Source organism: Echinops telfairi, unplaced genomic scaffold (genome assembly GCF_000313985.2).
Source record: "Echinops telfairi isolate 266 unplaced genomic scaffold, ASM31398v2 ScPeMD7_7400;HRSCAF=8409, whole genome shotgun sequence".
In the NCBI taxonomy this organism is placed as follows: Eukaryota; Metazoa; Chordata; class Mammalia; order Afrosoricida; family Tenrecidae; genus Echinops; species Echinops telfairi.
Window position 1 is genome coordinate 48,528,942 of NW_022111300.1, and position 23,701 is coordinate 48,552,642.

The 23,701-nt window shown below is 44.6% G+C and overlaps 1 protein-coding gene across 1 annotated transcript in view; it reads left to right on the forward strand.

Moving 5' to 3' along the window:
• Positions 1-23,701, forward strand: part of PHLPP1 (PH domain and leucine rich repeat protein phosphatase 1) — a 214,973-nt gene that overhangs the window by 157,266 nt on the left and 34,006 nt on the right. The window contains exons 7-12 of the mRNA XM_013004763.2: positions 5,542-5,688; positions 6,414-6,644; positions 13,998-14,200; positions 15,838-15,898; positions 17,029-17,124; positions 20,958-21,113. Coding sequence (XP_012860217.1) covers positions 5,542-5,688; positions 6,414-6,644; positions 13,998-14,200; positions 15,838-15,898; positions 17,029-17,124; positions 20,958-21,113 — 894 coding nt within the window. The remainder of the gene's footprint in view (positions 1-5,541; positions 5,689-6,413; positions 6,645-13,997; positions 14,201-15,837; positions 15,899-17,028; positions 17,125-20,957; positions 21,114-23,701) is intronic.

The following is a 23,701-nucleotide window of genomic DNA, read 5'->3' on the forward strand; positions in this document are numbered from 1 at the left end:
CAACAGAGAACTAAGCAAGATTCCCATAAGGCTGTGGAAGCTCAGGATATCATTATTAACGTCAGATTTTAGCTTAAAGCAGAGAATACCAGAAGGAGTTCACTTGTTTTCAATTGACTATGCAGAGGCATTCAACTGTGTGAATCATAGTAATTATGATTACCATTGCAAAGACTGAGAGTTCCAGAATCCTTCATTGTGTTCATGCAGAACCTGTACATAGACCTAGAGCAGTTATTCAAATGGAACAAGAGAAAACTGGTTTAAAATCAGGAACAGTGAGAGTCAGGATTGTATCCTTTCACCATACTTCAATCTGTATGCTAACCAGATAAACTGAGACGCTCGATTATATGAAAAAGAGAATGGCATCAGAACTGAAGGGAGGAGACCAGTATGCAGGCAACCCCTTGTGCTTGCGCAAAGCAAAGATTGAGCACTTAGTGATGAAATAGTTGGAGCACAGTCTTCAGTATTAATTTTACCACAGCAAAACAAAACTCTGCACAACTAGAGTAACAAGCAACATAATAAAGAGAGAAAATACTGAAGCAGCCAAGGACTTTATTTGAATCTTCGATCAATCCACATGGAAGCTCAAATCAGGAAAGTGAATGGCCTCTCTGCTGCAAAAGACCTTGTTAAATTGTTTAGGGGGAGGAAATGAAGATGTTATTTTTGAGGACTAAGCACCTGACCCAGATCGTGGCATTGTCAATTGATTCATCTGCATGAAAAAGCTAGATAAAGAATAAGGAAGAATGAAGTAGAATTTGGTGCCTTTGAACTATGATGTTTGTGAAGACTATTAAATATACATACCATGGACTATCAGAAAAATGCACAGCTCTGTCTTAGATGAAGTACAGCTATAATACTTCTTAGAAGGGGAGGATGGTGAGACTTGCCTTATGTACTGGACATGTTATCCGGAGGAGCCAGAAAGACACCCTGCTTTGTAAAATAGAGGGAGGGTCAGCAAAAAGGAGCAAGACCTTTGACAAGATGGATTGACACAATGGCTGCATCGATGTGAGAATGAGCAGCCTTTCGTTCTGTTGTCCGTAGGGTCACTGTGAGCCCTAACCGACTCAATGGCTCCCAACAACAACAGCAACATCACAGTGAAAATTCATTGTCGATGCCACCCTGGAGGGGGACGATCAGGACGAAGAGGCAAGCGCTTGCCGTGCACTACTGTGAGGTCTTCAAAACCAAACCAAAACTAAACCAAAACCTGTGGCTTAAAATTCTTTCAGCTACCCCAGGTAATCACTATTGGTATAGATAATCCATTTGTTTTAAATACTTGGAAGATGGGACTGGAGGAGGAGAGATGAATAGTAATGATGATGAATGGTGCTAGATCCTTTGTTGTGTGCAATAGTCACATCTGCTATCAGCTGGAGAAATTACTTCAAAGGCCTCTTCTAACCCTGGGAAGTAAGGAAGGGTGGTCACCTCAAGTAACACTCACTAAATTTGGTATTGTGTGTGTGCATAGGTGGTTAACAAATTGTGATCAAATATCCCACAAGGCTTTCTTCTTGTAGCTTTTGTAGTTACACTGACTGACCATGGTCTTGTTACTACTAGGTGCTATCAAGTCAGATCCCACTCATAGAAACCCTCTGTGTAACGGAGTGAAATACTTCTGCATGGCCCTGTGCTAGCCTCACAGTTGTATTGTTTGAGCCCATTGTTGTAGCCTCTGTGTCAATCCATCCATCTCCTTGAGCGCCTCCTCTTTCTCATTAATCCTCTACTTTATCAAACGTGATGTCCTTTTCCAGGGAATGGTCCCCCTTAAAATGTGTAAGAGAGAGTCTCACCATCTTTGTTTCTAAGGAGCATTATGGCTGTACTTCCAAGACAGATTTGTTTGTTCTTTGGGCAGCCCCAAGGTACTCTCCATAGTCTTGGCCAGCACTGTATTACAAACCCTTCCACTCTTCCATGGTCTTCCTCATTCATGATTCAGCTTTCAAGTCCATATGAGGCCATTGAAAATACCATGGCGTGGGCCAGGTGCACCTTAAAACTAAAACTAACCTCTTTGCTCTTTAACACTTTAAAGAAGTCTTGTGTGGTAGATTTGACTGAGGCAGCACATCATTTGATTTCTTGACTGGTACTTAGATGAGCCTTGATTGCGGATCCAACTAAAATGAAATCCTTGACAACTTCAGTGTCTTCTCTGCTCACCGTGATGTTGTCTGTTGGTCCAGTTTTGAGAACTTGGTTTTCTTTACATTGAGTTGCAGTCCTTACTGTAGCCCTTGACTTTCATCAGCAGGTGCTTCAAGCCATCCTTACATTTAGCAAGCAAGGTTGTGTTATCTGCATATTGCAGGTTATTAATAAGCTAGTTTTGTGTTTTCAGCTGGATCTTTAGACACATGCTAATTTACCCATTAATACGGCAGAGCTAAGAACCCTACATTTTATATCAAGCACAGGGGTTTCTGATCTTTTTCTTGGATAATAGTGAGCTTGCTCAATATACAAAGATTATTATCTTTAAAAATATTAGTGCAATGATACTACATTCCTTTGAAATGGATTTGTACTTTATGCTGCTGTCAGCTAGCTGCCAGGCTCCAGGAGTCACCCACCTCCAGTGGCTGAGCCCAGCTGTGTGGGAAGGGCGGGTTCCTATGCCTGAGGGCCATTTTGTTGTTGTTGTTGTTGTTAACTACTGATGGAGAAATTCAATGCACCACATTCTCTAGCGGCCGTTTGAGAATCCCAAATACAGAAAACAAAACCCCCAACACAAAAGTAATAGGGGGAGAAGTTGTTGAGAGCTTTCCCCCCCTCTTCCATTTAAGCTTGTCAGTTGTAATTTTACTCATTTCACTCAGTACTGCTTTTCTTCATTCTCAAGTGCTGCTGTTCTGGAAAATAGGTTTGCACAGAGGAACCCTCCCCCTAATTTGTTCTTGTTGTTGTTGACCTACACTTTTCAAAAGCCTATGCTTCTAGTTTCCACCTTCCAAAAAGTCTCATAGCATATTCCAGAATGTCTGCCTCATTGCCATTGAACCGAGTCCCACCCAGTGACCCTGGGGGACCGGGTTTCCACAGACGGCTGTGATTTCTATGAAACCAGACTCTGCCACACTTTGCTCCCTGGGTGTAGCTGGTGGTTTATCGGTCGAGCATGTTAACCAGCTCAGCAGCAGTGGGTTTGGATTTGGTTTTAATGAGTCCAGTGATAAATGGAGAGTAGACTGATTACAATATGTTTTTCAGGTTTAACAAGAAATCTTTCCTGAGTTTATATTTAATTGAAAGCACTACTCAGTTTATACTCAGCCAACAACTATGAGCTCCATTATACTAATCCACATTTTCACCCTGTGCAGTAGATATAATGCCTGGTTGCTGGGTGGAATAAAGGGCAAAGCCCACAGCTCCAAGGAATGGCCTTGGATTTCGTTGTGCATGTGTGTCTCTATTGTCTACTCAGAGTTGTGCTGCTTTTGAAAGAATTAGCCTGAGACAACCAAAGATTCTCATCACAAGTAGAAACAGTGCAGACGCCTGCAGTGGGCCAAATAGAGCATGGAACAGAAGTAAATATTACCAATCTTGTCTTTAATTGTTGGGGTAACTGAGAAGAGGAAGATCAACAAAAATAGAACGGCAGGGGCGTGCTGGTTTGGAGGAAGGTTAGTCCTGTTGGGATCTGGGGTGGGAGACTTAGGGTGGGATTGAGAAAGCTGCCCACAGAGTGGTAAAAAGACTGCAGCAGAACCACGTAGAGAAGGAAGACCCGGGAGCAATATAGTCTGGTTTTGAATGTGTCCAACTCCAGAGCATAAAGCAGACTAATTATAAAATGGTTACAAGCTTCTGGCTTAAAGACAACACCTGCTTGCCCTTAATTTGATGTGAATCTGCCCTCACCAAGGACCAACCAACTCTATCGACAACAAATTCTTCCTCACAATCACCTTCACTTGCTGCACAGCAGTTTGTAAATCCTTAGAAAAGCTTTGAGCTTTTTCTTGCACTCACCCCAACCCTCCCTCAGGGAGTTCTGGCCTTTAGCACCCCTATGTGACAGAGCAGAGCCTCCTTACTGTGTCGAAAGCAGTAACCCGCACAGCCTCATTTCTCTCCAGAGCAGCTGCGGGAGGGCTGAACTCCCAACCTAGAGGTTAAAAACCCTCTTTGCCACCAGGATTCCTTTCTTGCACTAAAGCAGCAGTTCTCAACCTGTGGGTCATGCCCCCTTTGGAGGTTGAACGACCCTTTCACAGGGCTCACCCAATTCATAACAGTAGCAACATTACAGTTATGAAGTAGTAATGAAAATAATTTTGTGGCTGGGGGGTCACCACAACATGAGGAACTGTATTAAAGGGTCACAGTCACAGCATGAGGAAGGTTGAGATCCACCGCACTAAAGTAAAACTAAGAACTTCATGCCCCTGCTCTGACTCATCTACAGATTGCACTTGATGTTACACTTAGGACGCATCTTGCTTCAAATCCAGGGACCTCCCACGCCTAAATTGGGGGTAGCAAGTGGAGGTGAGGAAGAAAAATGGAAACACAGGTAAAGGGGTCTAGAGAGAGTGAGGGGGGGCCTGATGAAGGCAATGGTTAAAGGGAGGTAGAAAGACTCTTCTTGAGTGTGGTCAGCAGTATTGATGTCTCGGAATCAAGTAATGAAAATGCAGCCCCAAATGGAAACTTAGAAGGACTAGGCACCGTAGAGCAGTTCTGTGAAGTTATTAATCCAGGGTTGGATTTGAGAACACTCACTGCCATCCTGCCAATTCCAAGTCATGGTGACTTTATAGGACAGAGTAGAACTGCTCCATAGTTTACCCTTGCCTGCAGGATAAGGACTGGACTGCTAATGGCAGGGTCTGTGGGTCATGATCACCAGCTGCACCCTGGGAGGAAGGTGAGGTAACCTGTTTCCATAAGGATTCAGTCTCAGAAACCCTGTAGGGGAGCTGAGCAGGAATGGATTCCACAGCAGGGGGCTTGGTTTTAGGGATTGGTTGTGTGTGAATCTTCCTGGAAGCAGATTGCCGTGTTCTCCCCCCACCCCCCACCTCCACCCCCCATGGATCTGCTAGTGGCTTTGAACAGCTGACTCTTCAGTTAGCAGGCAAATGCTAACCAGTGTGTCCCCAGAGCACCTCATATATGAGAGATGTGAAGCAGAAAAGTCTGGGCTTGTCTGGGACCAAGGAGCCCTGGGGTGCTCTCATTTCTAACTCCCCAGTTTCCTTTACATATGAGTTAAGTACACCCAAACAGAGCTGCCCCCCCCCCCCCAACAGTCAACCTTTTTCAAACGGACACATTGCCTTTGAAGTCCAATGGTTATGCTGTAGATAAAATGCTGCTGGAGAGTCACTTAGCTCCCAAGGGTGCTGTACTGCCTCATTACTCTCGGAGTCGAGGGTGTCCTCTCTCAGGCTGGGAGAAGTTGTATGATGTTGTATGAAGTTGTATAATGCTGCATGCAGCCTTGACATTTGTCTTCTTTCCTTTTGTGTTGTTTCATTGTCGTAGGTTCACCAAGTTGAAGAGTCTAAACCTTTCCAATAATCACTTAGGAGACTTCCCGTTAGCCGTGTGCAGTATTCCAACCCTGACAGAGCTGAATGTGTCCTGCAACGACCTGAGAGCAGTTCCCGCCGCCGTCGGTGTCATGCACAAGTGCGTACTTTACTGCGCTCTGCACTAGGTACCGGGACCGCTGGCTTAGGAGCCCTGCATGCCGGCTCCAGTGCTTAGTAGGGTTCTCCTTGATGCCACTTTGCTCACATCAGGAGACAGTACTGTCTGGTGTGACTTTTCTGCACTCTCTGGAATCCTGTAAGAAAGTGAAAGAGCCCAGTTTAGCACTGAGTGTCCCTGTGGGTGAGTTAGCCTAAATGTGTAGAAGAGGGCAGGGGCTGCTCTCTCACTTTCTGGGTTGTGTTAAACTCTGGGACGTTAGAAATTCATTTTTTAAAATAAAATAACCAGGAAAAAAAATAACCAGGAAGGATGGGAGGACCATGTTCCCATTGCAGAGGGTTCGTGTTGTTCTCATTTAAGCCTAAATTGGGAAAGTTGGCCATAAGGGTGGTTTTCAGGAAGAGATTAAGATCCTTATCTCTGAGTTTGTCTTTCTGGACCAAGACTGCCCCAGGCTCTGACCTTATGCATTTTTTGAGGAGCAAATACATTCTCTGTGGTTCGTGATTTTGTTTTTTCTTATGTTGCTTTCTACTCCTATAAGGACTTAGAGTTTCAAAAACCCACAGGGCAGTTCTACTCTGTCCTACAGGGTCACTATGAGTCACATCGACCTAGCGGCAGTCAGTGAGTGATGTTGATGAGTAGGGGTGTGGATTTCACATATTTTGCTTTGTAATCCCTATGTTTTCTTTGACTAGTTTGCAGACATTTTTGCTGGATGGAAATTTCCTCCAGTCGCTCCCTGCAGAGTTGGAGAACATGCACCAGTTGAGTTATCTCAGCCTTTCTTTCAATGAATTCACTGACATTCCAGAGGTGTTGGAGAAACTGACTGCCGTGGACAAGCTCTGCATGTCTGGAAACTGCATAGAGGCCCTGAGGCTACAGGCATTAAGAAGAATGCCTCACATTAAACATGTGGATCTCAGGTAATCTTCTCTTTTTTTTTGAGAACTATATCCCATGTGTTTGGTTTGCTTGTAATTAGGGACCAGGTATTGTCCACTAAGCCCAGGCAAGCCCGGTTAGTTGAAATGATGGTCCATTTCCTTGTTTCTTCCCAAAGGAAGGAATGATTGATCTTGAAGGCCTTGCCGTGTTGTGTGAATTTGAGCCCAGTTTTAATTTGCATGAGCAGATAAGGCCATAAAGTCAGAGAGAACTATTTGCAGTGAATGAAAGCCGTGTAATTGAGAGGAAAGTGAGTCTCTTTCTCTGAGGCCTTCTTTTCTGTGGGTCATTTCAGGCATTTAACATCCTTGAGCATCTCTTATTTTTTTCTTCGTCTTTCTTAATATATGAGGGTAAGTCAAAAAATATCGTTCCCAAATCATAGATACCTTTAGTAAAGAAAACTTTCAAGCTATCGAATTCTCAGCACACCCTCTATTTAAGTCTGTACACTTCTAAAGGTGGTGTTCCCATCTTTCGGACCCTTCCCTTAAGAATTCTGCGCTCTTGGATTTAATACCATATCAAAATGGCAATTTTGGCGTCCATAAGGGACTCAAATTATGCTCTTTTGAGACAAAGTCTGCAGTTGTATGAGTGCAGTGCAGAGAACTCTTTAATATGGCTCTGCTAGCCACAGACTCTGTAGATCCACCAAACGACTTTTCCTGATGAGTCTTCGTAAGGGAAGATGAGAGAAGATGCAGCCACAATGGCATGATTCCTATGGAGTGGTGGTTAACAGAGTTGTGATTGGAATGAAAAACTTGAAACTATCGTGGGGATTGGTCAGTTTTGCCATCCCTAGTATAAAATGAGCCATCTCAGAAGTTTGAGGGAAGAATCTCACTACCGTCAAGAAAGCCCAGCCAGGAGTGGAACACATCTTTATAACCTCGAGATCTTGGTGCATTGAGCCTCCTCAATCCAAGACACAAAGCTGTAAGACCAGAGAAATGGCAGATGTGCCAGAGCACAGGAGAGCAGTGGGCTTCCCTGCCCACACAGAAAGTAAAACTGAGTTTCTTCTCAAAGAGTCCTGCCTGTGGAGCGGGGCGTCTTTAACACTTAATTGGGGGAGGTAGGTGTGCTGATCCACCAAGATAGAGGTGAGCACCTTTGGTTGAGATTAATGGTTGAGTGGCATGCCCTTTGGGCATGTATTGGCATCTCTAAGAGAGATTTGTAACATTGCTTGAGCAGGGCAGAGGTCAAGGGACCTGGTGGCTGCAAAGTCAACTGCCCTGTCTGGAGAACTGTCGAGCATTTCTAATCCTCATTTGTAATCTATTGACTTCCCTAAATAAGCCCCTAACCTGCGTATGGTTTGTGAGTTCTGTGTGGCCATTACTAACAATGCATTATTCAATCCAGCTGAGAAGTAAGGAGGGCTATGTGAGGGATAGTTGATACCAGAATAAAGATAAGTGGAGGAAAGAAGCTTGTCTGATCTCAGCCTCCTAAGAGTTGGCCATGGGCTGATGTTAAATTTGATTCTCCTCCTTCCCTCTGGTCAAGATAGAGGAGGTCAGACACTGCCCCATACGTTTTTACAATAGGGTAAGGGTTTCAACAAAATTCTGGCAGGACAGTCCTCATTATCCATGAAGAATGAGCAGATACATTGTCATGGTGGAAAAATAATTCCTGAGTGCAATTTTCCGGATCTTTTCTCATCGGTGGGAAAATAACTTTTTCTTATTACCCCTCTGGAGTCTCCAACAAAACATTCACCAGAACCTTCTAAGCTGACCTCTCTCCCTTGAATTGAACTGGTTCAGCAGGTCCCCTCAGAAGCCACTGTGGTGGTGATCGGACCTTTTTTTGGAAGGCACTCTGACAAGACTCAGGCAAGTTGAGAAAACTTGCCTTCACCCATCTCCTGATTGCAGAGCTGAGCTTCACCATATTTTGTTTGAAATAAGCCCCTTACATGTATGAACTAGAACCCTTGCAGCTATACTAGTTTACTTATTAAATTGATTTAATTGACTTCACTAGCTTATTTATTCTGTTTTCCCCTCTAAATGGCTCGGTCCTTGTTTAATTATTCTTTAGAAAAATATAAAACCCACTGTATACTGTCAGACCAAGTTAGGATGCAGCCTTCCATCTCATCTTTTCCAACACTCTGTGCTTTGGATTTGATCAGTCCACTCTCCACAGGAGAGCGCTAGCCTGGTCTTGGTACATGAAAGATGCTCGGCCACTAGAAGGTGAGATGCCATCCAAGTTTCTAGTGAGCAGAGCCGCACATAAGGAGGGCGTGTTGCTCTGTTCTGTGAGGGGAAACCAGTGGAACTTCTACAGAGCACGTTAGAGGACTTAGGGCTTGGGTCTTAGCACGAGTGTGTCCAGTTTGACACTACCACATACTAAATGTGTCGGCTCTTAGGCAAGTTGACTCGTTTCGTGGGCCTCTGTTTTATGCATCTATAAATCACAGACCCTAATTTACAGGATTGTGCAGAGGCTTGAGTTAAATGTCTGACTCTCCCAATAAGGGTTGTGTAGTGTCATTAGTATTTGACGAGGGCCTCTCTCTGCTCAGGGAACCTGCTCAGCTGCTTTTCTTGCCATCTTTGCCCCTGTTGGTATTTCGCACCACTGGCTGCTCTCCTCTGTGGTGACAGCCCAGCCCCCTACTCAGACTTGCCTCCTGGCATCAATATAGAGTAGCATCATCCTCTGGTCCATTTTCTTCCCACTCATGTGCTGTGACCTAGAAATCACATCTCCACCTCACAGAGAATGGCGTGGCTTTACCTTACCTCAGGCTAAGGGAATCAGGCCTTACCCACCAGGGACGTGCTCAAGATGCGAAGACCTTGAATTATTAATATACAGGATACAAAACAGTCATTATTTATCTGACTTGGAAATTTTGACAACTGAAGAATGTGCTCTTAAGTTTCTTTCCCATTTGTTAACATTATTTGCCTGCGAGACACTTAGATTTAGAATACTACTCTTGTTTTAGAATTCAGGGTCTGGTCCGTCCTGTCTTCCCCCCTCCCCCTCCCGCCACCCAGTCAGTGTTGCAACTTTGATGGAGCTGAAGACTGGGTTGCATTGACTTTAGGTAATAGTCATAAGATGATTTGGGGTTACTGGCACATAAAGAAGATAACTGATTTGGGGTTACTGGCACATAAAGAAGATAACATTCAGAAAAGAATAGCAGACGTACTGGCTCGATAGAGATTGGTGGAACCCCAAGACTATAGTCCTTAGTCCTCCTTCAAGCCTGGCATTGAATTCACGCTGGGACTCAGCTTTGATCCAACTGACAGACAGACCTACAAGGTGGGTAGTAGCATCAGCAAGGCCTGCTCTGCACCACACGAACCCCCAGGGTAGGACTGACCCCCGGGAAAGCTCATAGGCAGGCAGGAAGGCCTAGGACGGTAAACCTGGAGGAAGTGGGAACCCGCCCATCTGCTATGAGAGTTACACTCAATGTCACAAAGCCAATGTGTATGAATTGTTGGATGGAAAACCAATTTGCCCTGGAAACTTTCACCCAAATCATAATTAAGAAAGATTTAAAAAAAAAAAAGATATTTTGAGTTGACGAAAGCTACTAGGGATTTCAGTAGGGGCAGGCCCCAGGCTCTCTGGAATTGTTGACCAACTGAATAGGTGGCTACTGCTTTCCAGGCCCCTCAGCTGAAGGGAGGGAATTCCGGTCAGTTGTGCCTAAAATTTGATGTAGTGTTATTAAATTACAGCAGGTAGAACAGCCTCAGAGATGTTTCACTTTGTTTTTGTAGACAAAGGACTGATTTTACTGATGTGAGTTTCTTATTCCTTCAGATGGAAAGGTTGTATTTTAAAAGCGGTTTAATTTTCTGTTTAAGTACCTTGACTCGGAAACGGCTTTATTCGGTTGCTCCTGAATCCTTCTCTGCTTTCTGCCTCAGTGGTTACACAGGTTCTCACCCCTCTGCCCTTTCTCATTCATCTCTGTTTTCATTATCCCCCTAGCTTCCTCTTTCCTGGGGACAGACTTACTCCACTTCAGCTGCTCATTTGGTGCCGGGATCCAAATGCAGGGGAAACGGAGTCTATGAGGCCAGGTCTTCCCTACTTTTGCCTTCCTGGGCTTGGCTAAGCAAATACAGAACTTCTGGCAGCGGAGTCCGTCATAGGCCTTGTCTAGTCCTATCGTCATGTCTAGTCCAGCACCAGAGTCTTGTTGGTGCCTCTCATGCATCCCTCTCCTTGCTGACCTTTCCCACCGGAGTGGTTGTGCAGCGCTCACAGTTGAGGGCAGTCCTGCCCTCAGCCATCCGTTCTGTGCATCAAAGCACTCAAGCTCCAGTCTCCCATGTGCATTGCTGGAGGCCGAGGCTCTGTCTCCCACGTAATATAGTGTGTATAGTCAGTCCACCAGCCTGGGCTGCCAAGCCAGCAGTTTGTTTTCTGCTCCACACGCAGATAGACACAGAATTTGAGATGACTTTCAGAGATGCATAACAGTTTGGCAGTACCTGAGTGCTCTGTGGGCAGCTGCAGCTCCTTGAGCAAGGACTAAGCTGGGTCAGTGGTGTTGAACCCGCATGGTGTGACCCAGGTGGTCAGAGCTGGGTACCCAGTGTAACAGGTCGAGGCATTAGTCTGTGATGGGTTAGAAATGTAGAAACTAGTCCTTTGCCGTAGAGAACTCCAGAAGCACTGTTCTCAAGTACTTTTGGGTCTGTGGTGTTGGCACTTAGTAGTTATAGTACTTGGTCAATATTTGACTGAATAAGCCTACCCATCTCTACAGCCAGATCCTCACTGCTTTCAAAGAACACTCTGAGGAACCCCAGTCCCCAGGCATGTCTGGTCCTAGGACCCCTTGCTGCTGCCTCCCTTCACATCTGCCAAATTCCATCATCCTCGGAGGTCTGTGAGGGTTTCCTCTTCCCCAGCATCTTGTCCCATCATTCTCTTTCCCTCGTTTATGACACTCATCGCACACTGCCATTTTGCTTTTTATCACACATCTGAATCCCCTCAGGAAACTACGAAACCTGTTGACAAACACCGTAATTCCCACCGAGACCTAGGCGGTCATCACGGTCTCCAGCCTGTAGCCCTTCACAGTTTCCGAAATGCCAGCTGTTCCTGTTACTGCTGTTCAGATTCCCGGCAACCTTCTGTGCAACAGGGCAAAGCCCTGCCCGGTCCTGCCCCAGCCTCACAGCAGTGTTCTGTTGGAGCCCCTTGTTGCAGCCACCGTGGCAGTCTGTCTCGTCGAAGGTCTGCCTCTCTTTTGCTGGTCCTGTACTTACTGTGCATGTTGCCTTTCTCCAGGAACGGATCTCCTGGGTGCATGTCCCAAACCCACAAGACAGCGTCAGCATGCTCATTTCTAAGGAACGTTCTAGCTGTACTTTCTTGGAGACAGACTTGGAAGAAAGTACTTGTACCAGTCACTTGGTCCTCCCCTCTGCCCTATAGGATAAGGAAGATGTTGCCCCCGTTTTACATACTGGAATTCGATTTGCAGAGATACTAGGTGACTTCCCCACAGTCGTATTTGCAAAGTGTAGAGCAGCAAACTGAGACTAGAACATAAATGGTCCGTCCCACTGCCTCCCTGCACATAGTAAATACTCAATGACTATTTCTGAAGTAAATCACACAACTACGTTAGCTGAAGTTTTATTGGTTGGTAGAAAATTTTAATAGGGAGCTAATAAACAAGGAGTACAAGAAAGAAGAAGATGTTCTAAAATTGATTGTTGTGATAATTTTACAATTCTTCTCGGCATGATGGAATCACTGAATTGTATGATATTTGGATTATGTCCCAATAAAACTGTTTGTTTTTAAAATGTTTCCTAAATAGATGTACATTTGAGGGAACTTAAAACCTTGGGACAATATTTGAATCATGTTGAGACTTGGCAATTGAAGCTAACCAGTGGGAATGTTAACTTTCCTTACGTTTTAATCTTTTGTTTTATTAAATTCATGAGTGTTAATTATGAAATTAGTAGGATGCTTTTAAATAAAGATAATCAATATTAAGGTTATCCAAACATAGAACGGGGAGGACACGGGGTGGTTTTTAAAAATTCTATATTCTGTTATATCCAAAATAGGCTTTAAAAAAATTCCCTGAATTTTAAATAATCTAGTGAGCATTTGGAAATAGACAAATTGTGGGTTGGGGCCAGGTTTTTAAACTTAACAACCTGGTATGATAATTAAAAAAAAAACAACAACCCACCCTCTTGGGGACATTTTTTTGAAGAGGCCATATGCGCTAGTTCTAGCTCTTAGCTGTCACTCAACTTTGTGCTTCACTGACTTTATGATAGTGCTATTAATAACTCAAACCCCATAATTTTTACTTTATTTTTTAAAGGGCAGAAACTCACTACAGAGAACTTTCATTTTCTAAAACTCTTAGCTTTCATAGGAATGCTCTTCTGCAAGGATCGTAGCCCCCCAGGTACTGGTGGTGGTGGAATGAATCCTAGTAAAGCCTGTGGAAGCAGGCACTGGGGCACTGGTGGAGAAGGGGACCCTCAAATAGTCTCCACTGCAATGAGTGGTAGAGAAGCAGTAAGACTGTAGCCTATTCTAGGCAGGATGTGGGGAAACGAGGGCGGGCTGGCGAGTTCCAGCTCTCACAGGTTTCGCTATGTGGTGACCAGGCACCCTTGCAGTGTTGCCCTTTGCCTTGCTCCCCCTTACAGTGGCCATTCCTCACTGTTGCCCTTCATTTTCTGATTTCTCAGGGAATCCCAGATGCCAAACTTGAGCGTTGGTTGCACGTTTCTAAGCACTGTTTAAAGAAGGCTCTAGCAGTGGTCACCACCAAGGTGAACCTTGTTCCTGCAACCCCTCCTGTGTTGCATGTGTGGGCCCTCCTCACACATTTCTTTTCAGGGTCAGCCTTTAGTCCTGGCCTCCGGGCGACTGCTGTCCACCTGCTCCTTCGGCCCTCCCCGTGGTCGCACTCTGCGCCGGGCTCGCTCTGGCTTTTGATTCTCGTGTTCTTCCCAGGCCGGTGTCAATAGTTTCTCGCCAATTTCTTTAGAAATAAATGCTTAGGTTGTTTTTTCCCCCTCTTGAAATGATCTAAATGAATGAAGTCAGCGTGCTTGCTCTTTTTCCAGGCGTCCAGGTCTAAGTCTCATTTCACATATAACCTTGTGGTGCTGAAGCAAAAATAAGCTGCCAGAGAATCTGGCCAGGTGCTGAGATGAAAGAAATTATGGAGACGAACTATAAATTTTTTTTATTGTTACTCTTCCATTTTAGGGTATGGCTGGTTATTAGTAGCATCGGATTTAATGATAGTCTCGCTCTGTCTCTCTATCCCCCTCAAGACTGAACGTAATTAAGAAGCTAATAGCAGATGAAGTGGAATTTCTCCAACATGTCACTCAGCTTGACCTGCGTGACAATAAACTTGGTGACCTAGACGCTACAGTTTTCAACAACATCGAAGTCTTGCACTGTGAAAGGAATCAGCTGGTGACCTTGAACATCTGTGGCTATTTCCTAAAAGCACTCTATGCCTCTTCTAATGGTACGTAACATGGACCATATCCGAGTTTCTCTCTGGGTTCCAAGAATTTATCCAGCGCTGTCAGCACTGCCTTTCTCTGGTTTGCCTGTTAGTCAAATACGTGTCGTGTTTTGCTGAGATAAAAGTTGCAAGGAGAATGCAGGCTTGGTCCATAAGGGTGGCAGAAGAATAAAGGAGGTCGTGGCCCTGCTCTTGATCCTGGCTTGTTGTTAGAGAAGCGACTCCCTCTTCTTTATTTGGCTTTTGTGCTTAAAAGAGAGGGGGAAAAGGAACTTTTTTGAGCAACCTTGTCAGGATAATAAATCTGAAACCTCAATTATAGTTTTGATTTGTGGAGTGACAGGCAGGTCCACTTTGAATTCTCCTCAGGGTCTCAAGCTTCATGCTACATCAACCTGAGGAACTTCCCCTGAGCTGTCTTCTGGAAATCCCTGGTATAGCAGGCACTCTGTCAGTTGAAGATTTCAGTTGCTTCAGTTAGAGATCAGTACGAAGACACGCATTTACTACTCTCACATCTCTCTCTGAAAGTGTGTGCACATGTGTTCTAACTATGTGAAAGACAAAGGAGAAAGGTCTTTTTCTTAAGCACGCTGGCCTTCTCCGAGGACTAGGCCCTCCTAATGACATTCCCAAAGTGTTCGAGATGAAGTCTTACCGCCCTTACTTCTAGAGGGGGATTCTAGCTGTCTCCTTTGCTGAGGAGTGGCAGCAAGTAATTAGGGGCCCCTGGTTGATGTCAGATCTTGAAGCATTGAACTTACTACAACAAAGGAGGAGCCAGTGGAACTTCTGAAGCAAAGGAGACAGTACTTATACTGGAAGCGACACTTGAAGCCTACCTACGTGGAAGCCGTTGAAGAATATATTAGTGGCAGGAGAGTGGAATAATTCTCCATCCTCTGAGTCCAAGTTCTTGTGAAGGTGTGATGTGTGAGCTGTTGAGAACTTGGTGGTGAAGTGGAGTGTGGGAATGGAAAAAGAATCAGCAGGACGAGTCAGAACAGTAGGTACTGACTGAGTGGAGGGAAGAGGGACCCTCAGAGTTGGCTGGGATCAGGATAGGCAACTAGACGTAGCTAGGAGGAGAAAGAGGAACTGAGTGAAATCTTTGTTACGGATTTAGAGAGGCGGGTGGGCTTCTAGAAACTCCCTGTCCTAGAAACAGTCTGGTGGGCTGTGGTATCACATTTCATCTGGAAAGGTTTGAGAAAGGGTTATCAGATTGGAGACGCAGAGGCCATCTGCGGTCTTCAGGATTGCTGTTCAGGAGAGAGAAGGTGGCCTCAGAGCCAGGATGCACTGGGTTTGAGGAAGGAACCCTGACTGCACAAGCCAGTGTACAGTGAGTTCATCTGCCAGATAAAATTTTAGTGAGAGGAGCCTCAGTCAATGGATGAGAAGGAGGCAAGAAAGTAAAACGAGTGATTTATTTCAATCTCTAAGACCTTGTGATTAAATTAGAAGTTCTCCTCTCCTGTAGCTCCAGAGTTGAACAAATGGGTTCATTGTGCTTCCTAAACTAACCAAACAATGGGGACTAAAACAGAGCCATGATAGTCTACAGACAAACAGAGTCTCTGTGTCACTTGAATAGTAATGTTTTGTCTTATGTGTGTGTGTGTTTTCCCTCTTAGAACTTGTTCAACTTGATGTTTACCCGATTCCAAATTACCTGTCCTGCATGGATATTTCAAGGTAAGGAGTCAAGTCTTGACAGCACTTTCATCACAAATACACTGTGGATGAAGCCAGAACAACTACACTGACTTGGAATCCGGGCTTGGGTTGGAATGATTTTACATAGAAGAACACATGGCTAGAAGGTGCAGTGGCTCTTGGATTGCCCAAGGGGGCTTCAAAAAATTAGTGGAATAAATTGAATGCAAAGATAGTAGATTTTTCCACAAGCTTTTTAAAGCCCTCTCATTAACCACGTTCTCGTGTTTTTCCGTAAAATGACAAAAGTCTGCTTTAAAAGCCATACTTTTCATGGTGGGAGATTTTTAGTAGCGGAGTCCTTCCTTACAAAGTAGAATAGCAAGCGAGTCTCCCCAAGTTGGCCTGGAATGCTCTGGGCAGCTAGCACTCTGTTGGCTGAGGGAATGCTGGGTAGGTAAGCTCTGAGCTTGCCTGTGAGCATGCGGCGATGCATCTGCCCTTGTTCGAGCTCACTGCCGCAAGGCAGCCTGTCCCATTTGTGCCTCTTTCTACAGATGTTTTAGCAGGCTTTTTTCCTGAAGCCATGCACAACTGGGTGAATCTCTCCATAGCATTCATTTCCAAAAATGAAACTTTAGTAATGTTAATGTTAAAACTGAAACTTACTTGAAAGGCAATTCCAAAGGAAATGCTCAACTATTTTGAACAGCCTGATCTCAGGGGAGTCTGTGACCCCTCCAGGTGACAGCTGCTAACCTCTGTCAGCAGATTCTGCTCTGCCTTTTGGAGAGCAGTCACCTCATTTTATGATTGCCGCTCTTGTACTTTCTCATGCAGAGACTTTACCTTTTGCCATAAAAAATTCACAAAGATCAGTAGTTTGGGGAACCTGACTTTCTACGCTTTTGAAATAATGCAGATGATGTAACTGGTGTCCTTCCCTATTTTTTTTAAATCCCGCTTCCCCCCCACCCCCACCCCCTACCCTTCCCACACTTTTCCTTGCTTCTAGCTAAAATGGACACACACAGCTTTGGGGTTTATGCTGACTATAGTTTGGGCACTTCATTTAAAGTTGTATGTAGTCTTTCTAAATATCATTAGAACTGTATTTTAGACCAGATTTCAATTTAAAAAAAAAAAGACTTTTATATTCTTGTGTCCAGGAACCGCCTAGAAAATGTGCCTGAGTGGGTGTGCGAAAGCCGGAAGCTGGAGGTTTTGGACATTGGCCATAATCAAATATGTGAACTTCCCACCAGGTGGGTATTGTGGAGCACGTGAGTGAGTGCGTCTCCAGTTCGTCAAGCAATTTGTACAAATGTCTGAGTCCGTGTCTAACTCATTATTGTGAACTCCTCAGAGAGTTTGCCTTCAAATCTGACTTGGTGTCTTTTAACCTCCTGTGGCGTCTTCAAGTCACAGACTCTTCATGCAGTGAAACAGAGTGAGACTTTGACTCCCAGCCAAGCCTTTTAAAGCCATGCAGGGCCATTGCCTGGTGGCCATTTTAAAAGGAGCCCAAAGAAACCTTCACAGACTTGGCAGACTGTGATTGGTTCACCCCTGAGCCCTTACTCCTTTCAGTCTTCCACTGGCATCCGTCCAGGTAGCAGCTCTCTACCTTACTGCATCTATTTGTTTGCCTTCCCATGTAACTTTAGAAAAGAGAACTTACGAATACTGGGTTGCTAGGAAAACCGGACTCCCTTTTGTTTTTCTTGATGAGAAACTGGAGTAGGAGAGCCCAGGACTTGGATTTCCTTCCAGGCTCTCTGTGTCCCCTCTGTGTTTCATAGCTTGTGCTTCAACAGTAAGATTTGTTAAGCAGCTGGGCTGAGCTCTCCGATGTCCACAGATGCAGGCGTCCTGTTTTGGAGTTGAGGAAGGATGACACAAAAGATCGTTTGGACAGTTTGTGAGAAGCCTGTCACCATGTCGGATATGGCCCCCCCCCTAGCCACGAATACCTACTGAGTGCTTGAACTATGACTGTGTGAATGGGAAACTGGGTTTCTCACGTTGTTAGTTTAACTAGCCCCTTGTGGCTGGTTGCTGCCGTTTTGGACAGGTCAGGTCTAGCTAGTTCCACTGTTCTCAGCCCGTCACTGACTAGAGACTCCACAGCTTACCTGACTGCACGCAGTCAAAAGTATCAGGTCCAGTCTGTTGCAAAACTGTGTCACCATTTCAGAGTAAATCTTTACCTTAGAGATACAGTCCTTAAGAGGTGTATGATGACTATTTTTTCCAGTTTTCTTTATAAGACCAAGAATCATGAAATATGCTTGTTTGGTAAGCTTGGCAAATGTTTTAGAGTTGCACTGCCCAAGATGTTAACCTCAATCCTCAGAGCCACTGAAAATAGGACTAATCTTAATTGAGTAATGGTATAAATAACCCTTAGTGAACTCATTAAAGATGTGAAAAAACCTATGGGAAGCCATTCACTATGGATTAGTAAGTAAGCACAAGTCAGCCTGTGCTTACCTTGCTCCCTAGGTACTCTGTCCCTGCCAGGGAGTATATATTCTGTAAGCAGGTACTGTGGGCTTGGGGAAGAGACAAATGCCAGCCAGACATAGAAGCAGAATGTTTCATGGAGTGAAAATAATGTGAAATTACTCACTACAGATTATCATCTTTCTCACATTATGCACTCACATAAAAAATGTGTGTGCATATAGCACATATAGTGTGCTTGGGAAACTATTGCATAAGGGAATTATGCAGTCATCTTGCTACCCAATCAAAAAAACCTAAAAAATAATGATGTGTACTTTATTTGGATAGAAAATACGGTACCAGGTAGGAGCCTGGCCGTATAGTGGTTACACATTGGGCTGCAATCTGCAGGGTCAGCACTTTGAAACCACTAGCAGCTCCTTGGGAGAAAGACTGGGCTTTCTACTCCTGTGAACAGTTACAGTCTCGGAAACCCACAGGTGGGTTGGTTATGAGTCAGCATTAACTCGATGGCAGTGAGTTTGAGGTTTTTATTTGTTTTTGATGGTAGTAGGCAAGCACATACTTATCTGGCTGACTGGGTAATCTGTCCTTTCTATTGGATAGCAGTGTCTTAGAATATAGCTGTTATAAAAGAAATCTGACTTAGCTTCCACTCTCTGGAAGACCCCATCTATTTTGCATAATCTCAGCCACATATGCTGCCTATACTTTTAGTCACGTACTTGGAATGCTCTCTGCCTTGGGGCATTGTAAGGACAATTTGAGCATGCAGGTGACCCAGAACACATATCACAATATCAATAGAAAGGAAACACTTGGAGATGTACCCTGTCCCTTTCTATCTGTCTGTCCACCCCTGTGGCATCTCTTAGAATAGTGGTCGCATGGAAAACAGGCTCCTAATGAAAATTGGAACACTGAAGACAGGCGTCACCATGCTTCCCTGGTTCTTTCTTTTCCCGGTATGCACACATGACTCACTAAAGGTCAGAGAGTCTGGGCCAGAGCCAGATCTTTCGAGGGTCCCTGCAGCACAAACCAATAGATACACTGTGGGATTAAAGGTCCCTGTTGCCCCAGAAGGTACAGGAAAGGTATAAACCAAACAACGGAAGGGGGGAAAATCCATCCTCAGGGTCAGTGACATTTTGACCAATTTTTCCCAAAGTGAGTGAGTTTTAGATTTGCCCTGCTCTTTCTGCAGGCTTTTCGCGGGCATCCAAACAAATCCTTATTCAAAGAAAACCTCAAATGCTCTATTGTCAAAGAATCTAAACAGTGTTTTGTTTGTTTTGTTCTGTGCTGTTGTGTTGTGGTTTTTAAAAATTGGACAAAAACAATATATATTGTTTTCTCTTTTATGGTGTAAATTGGGTTGCAAAATGTTTGTCTCTGCCATGTAGTGGATGTGCTGTTCCAGCAAGACTGTGATTCATTAGAGACTAATTTAGTCATCAAGCTTTGTTTGTCAGGCAAGGCGGCAAGGCTTTGACAAAACAGAAATTGATATATAGGCGTGGAAGTATGTATTAAAAGGGAAAGATATTTGAATGCTTAGATAGTATTCAAAAAAATTGAACTAAAGCCAGTAATAAGCATTTAATACTCTCCCTAGAGCTTATCAAACCTACCTTTTAATTGGAAAAGTCAAGATAAGAATTTTGTCGCCTGTCTTCCATTTATTCTTATATTAAAGAACAAAGAAAACGTGCGTATATTAAAGAATAAAGAAAACACATGAAAATAATCACCTCTTGCCACCTTCTGTAACTCTTATATTGTCCCTTAGGCCCAACAAGATCGTAAAAGTGGTTACATGAATCCTGAATGATGGGGTTGAAGTAGCCACTGCAGAGATTGTGTGTGCGTGTGCCCTGCTCCCACCCCTTCTGACAGAATGGCTGTGCTGGGTTATCTCTCTGTCTGGCCATAATGATCTGTGGACATAAACCTGCTGTTAAGGGTTGACTTATGTTCCCCCAAATATATAAGTCCAATCTCTCTGTCTGAGGATCTCTGGTGCTGTAATGGTTAGGAGTTGGGCAACCAACCACAATGTTAGCAGGGCACTCCTTGGGTGAAAGTTGCAGTCTCAGAAGCCCACCGGGCAGTTGTACCCTATGCTACAGGGTTGCTGTGAGTTTGGAACCTCTCTGTCTAAAGATTAAAATCCCTTGTGGGAATGGGTTCTTTGTTATATTAATGAGGCAGGCCTGGGGTCTCTCCAGTCCTTACCCTCAGAGCCAGTGACCTAAATTCAGGCCTCCAGAGCTAGCCTGCAGTCACCCTGGGGTTAATATAGGACATCACCCTACATTGTAGAAGCACCTGCCTTTTAAGCCTACCTCCTGAACGCAGCCCTCCACTTCAGACTCTCTTCTCTGAAGGCTTTCATGAAGAAGCTTCCCTGCTCCGTCACCCTTTCACCCCTACTTTTTCTAAAGGACACAAAGTGTTGAGCTATATACAGCTCCAAGTTTGACATGAACTCAAAGTGACTTGGAATGCATTCTGATTTGGGGGAGAGGGAGCTCTAGGAACTCTGCTGCAGCTAATCATCTGTGGAATTGCTACTCCAAGTGATCTCTGCTGAGTTGCCATCTGTCTTCTCTCCCTTTCTGTCCAGGCTGTTTTGCAACAGCAGCCTCCGGAAACTGCTAGCAGGCCACAACCAGCTCTCGAGGCTCCCCGACCGCCTCGAGAGGACCTGCGTGGAGGTCTTGGACGTGCAGCACAACCAGCTCCTCGAGCTGCCACCCAACCTCCTGATGAAAGCTGACAGGTGAGTGGCGTGCCCTGCGTGCCACTGTGGCCAAGAGAGAGCTCCCCTCTTGCCTGCTTGTCTCCCTTGGTCCCTCGTCACCAGTGTCAGCATTCAGGTGGTCTATCTCTCCTTATGTTAATGAACTTGGATTTGCCACCCACTTCTTGGGCCACTTTGTCAGGGATGGAGTGGGGGGTATCCTATAGACCGGTAATTCCTCTGCTCCCCACAGAGGAGAAGTAGGTTTTATATGTGTGTGTTAGGGGGTTAAAAGGGAGCCCTAATGGTATAGCGGGGTTACACATTGGGCTGCTAATTACAAGGTCCGCAGTTCAATCTCACCAGCCACTCTAAGGGCAAAAGGTGAGGCTCTCTGCCTTCATGAAGATTTACAGCCTTGGAAACCCACAGGGGCCGTTCTGCTCTGTGCTGGAGGGTAGCTATGAGTCGGAACCGACTTGATGGCAGTGAGTTGGATGGGGCTGAGGGTGAACATCAAGGATGAAAGGTACGCCCCAACGTTGCCCCTGACTGCACTAAGCACAGGCTGCTTCACAGGCTGCACTTGGTTTAGGGGCTGATTTTCATGAAAGTTTCCTTCAGGTTTTTTTTTTTTTTTTTTCAAAACCACTTGTTCTTTACAACAGCTTTCCCTGCACAATTAAAGAAAGCATCTTCCTTTGAACAAACAATTTTTCTAAATATTTATAACTTGGAGAGAAGAGGCCATTTTAAACATTAAGTGAAATTCTATTTCCTGTGAAGTATGGCCACATGCAGAATTTTCTTTAAGTAAGGGTGACTCAATACACTTTGGGCCATCTTGTTAGTGTCTGTGTCCAGATTATTCTCTTGTGAGTTCCACTACACTGTGCTGTAGCCTGGTGGCCTGGCTCATTCGGACCTTGGCTGTGGCTTAATTTTGGTGATGGAGTATAACTTTAAAGACAATGTGAAAGAAATAGCTTCTAGTGTACTTTCTTATAAAGACCAAATAAAGCTTTGTCTAGTTTTCACATACTTGGACCTGAAGAGGGCTCAACGGCAGGCAGTGTGGCTTCCCGCTTCAATAACATTGGTTTGCTAGCTTGCAGCACCGGTGGTCTCTGACAGGAGAGGCCAGTAATCTAAGAATGCTGGCTCTGCTGAGCTGAGTTGGCTTCCCCACCCTCTGCCCAGACCCCTGCACACACACTTTCCCCGCACGCCCCCCACACTTGCCTGTCCCCGCCTTTGGATTATTTATTCTGTGATGCCAAGACTACGTGGTATGGGGGGCGGGGAGGAAGGGGGTGGGGAATGAGGAGCTGATAACAAGGACTTACGTGGAGAGCAAATGTTTTGAGAATGATGAGGGCAATGAATGTACAAATGTGCTTTACACAATTGATGTATGTATGGATTGTCATAGGAGTTGTACGAGCCCCTAATGATTTAAAAAAGAAAAGAAAAAAAAAGACTACATGTTAACAAAAGTTTCATCCTTTCTCTTGTATGGTGTTGGAAATAAGGTGTTCACCAAAGGCTTTTTGTGTGAATGATTCAAATGTTATGTCATTTCAATGCCAACCTCATTCCTGGGTTTGGGTTTGGGCTTCCTTTTTTCTTGTTTTTTACCCTCCCAACCCCCCCTTTTTAAAAAAAAAAATGAAGGTGTAAATTGAGCTCAGTAAAATGGACAACTCTTAAGCGTACTGCTTACTGCTCAGTGCCTTTTCACACCCGTTTATACTTGTGCAACTCTCTCACAGATGAAGACGCAGAACTTTCCTGGCATTCCCTTCCTTCTCCTGCTTTCCGCATCATTTTTCATTTTTGAATTCCGTGTATTTATGTGAAGTTACAACGAGTTCCTGTTGGAATGAATATATGAGGGGCTTCAAATAGTTTATTGAAAGAAGTCAATTGCTTTTCAATTCTTATCTTTCCAGGATGTTTTTGAAGCCCCTGTAAAGAGACTTGGTGAGGAAATGGGGTTGTGTATTGTACTTGACCAGAGCTGTGGTATTCCTCCACAGGAAGGGCAGGGTTTGAGATCATTGAAAGAGTTGTTCTTGCTTTTGTATTGTATAAGCATACAGTGTGTAGTGTAGAGATAGTTCTCAGTGGACACTTTCCTTATTGTGGACACCATAGAATCTGGTCTCCATTGTAACCTCGTGTTTTCATTCCTAAAGTAAGTGAAACACAATTGTAGTGCACATTTGTAATGAGAAGCTTCTCACTGTACACCTGTAGAAATAGAAGGTGAATGCAGGATTTGAAGGGTCTGTGTGTAAGAGAAAGCCAATTCTGTCTAAGCCACTATTACCCGCTCCCTTCCTTGGCCAAAACAGATAAATTCATGGACAATGGAGTAGGTAAATGTCTCCATTCAGCAATTTGTATTCTGGCTCATTTCATTTCTGTGGGTTTCGTTTTAAAAGGCCACCACTCTATAGTTTTAATTTTCTAGATACAATCAGTATGTGATGAGCCTTGGGGGATGGTGGGTTCGGCATTTCTCTAAAGTGCTCACAGAGCTGCTCAGGAGACCGTCTTCTCAGGCTCAGACGTGGGCAGGCCAGGATCTTGTGCAGGTTGCTTGGCCCACCACTGGTTTTGAC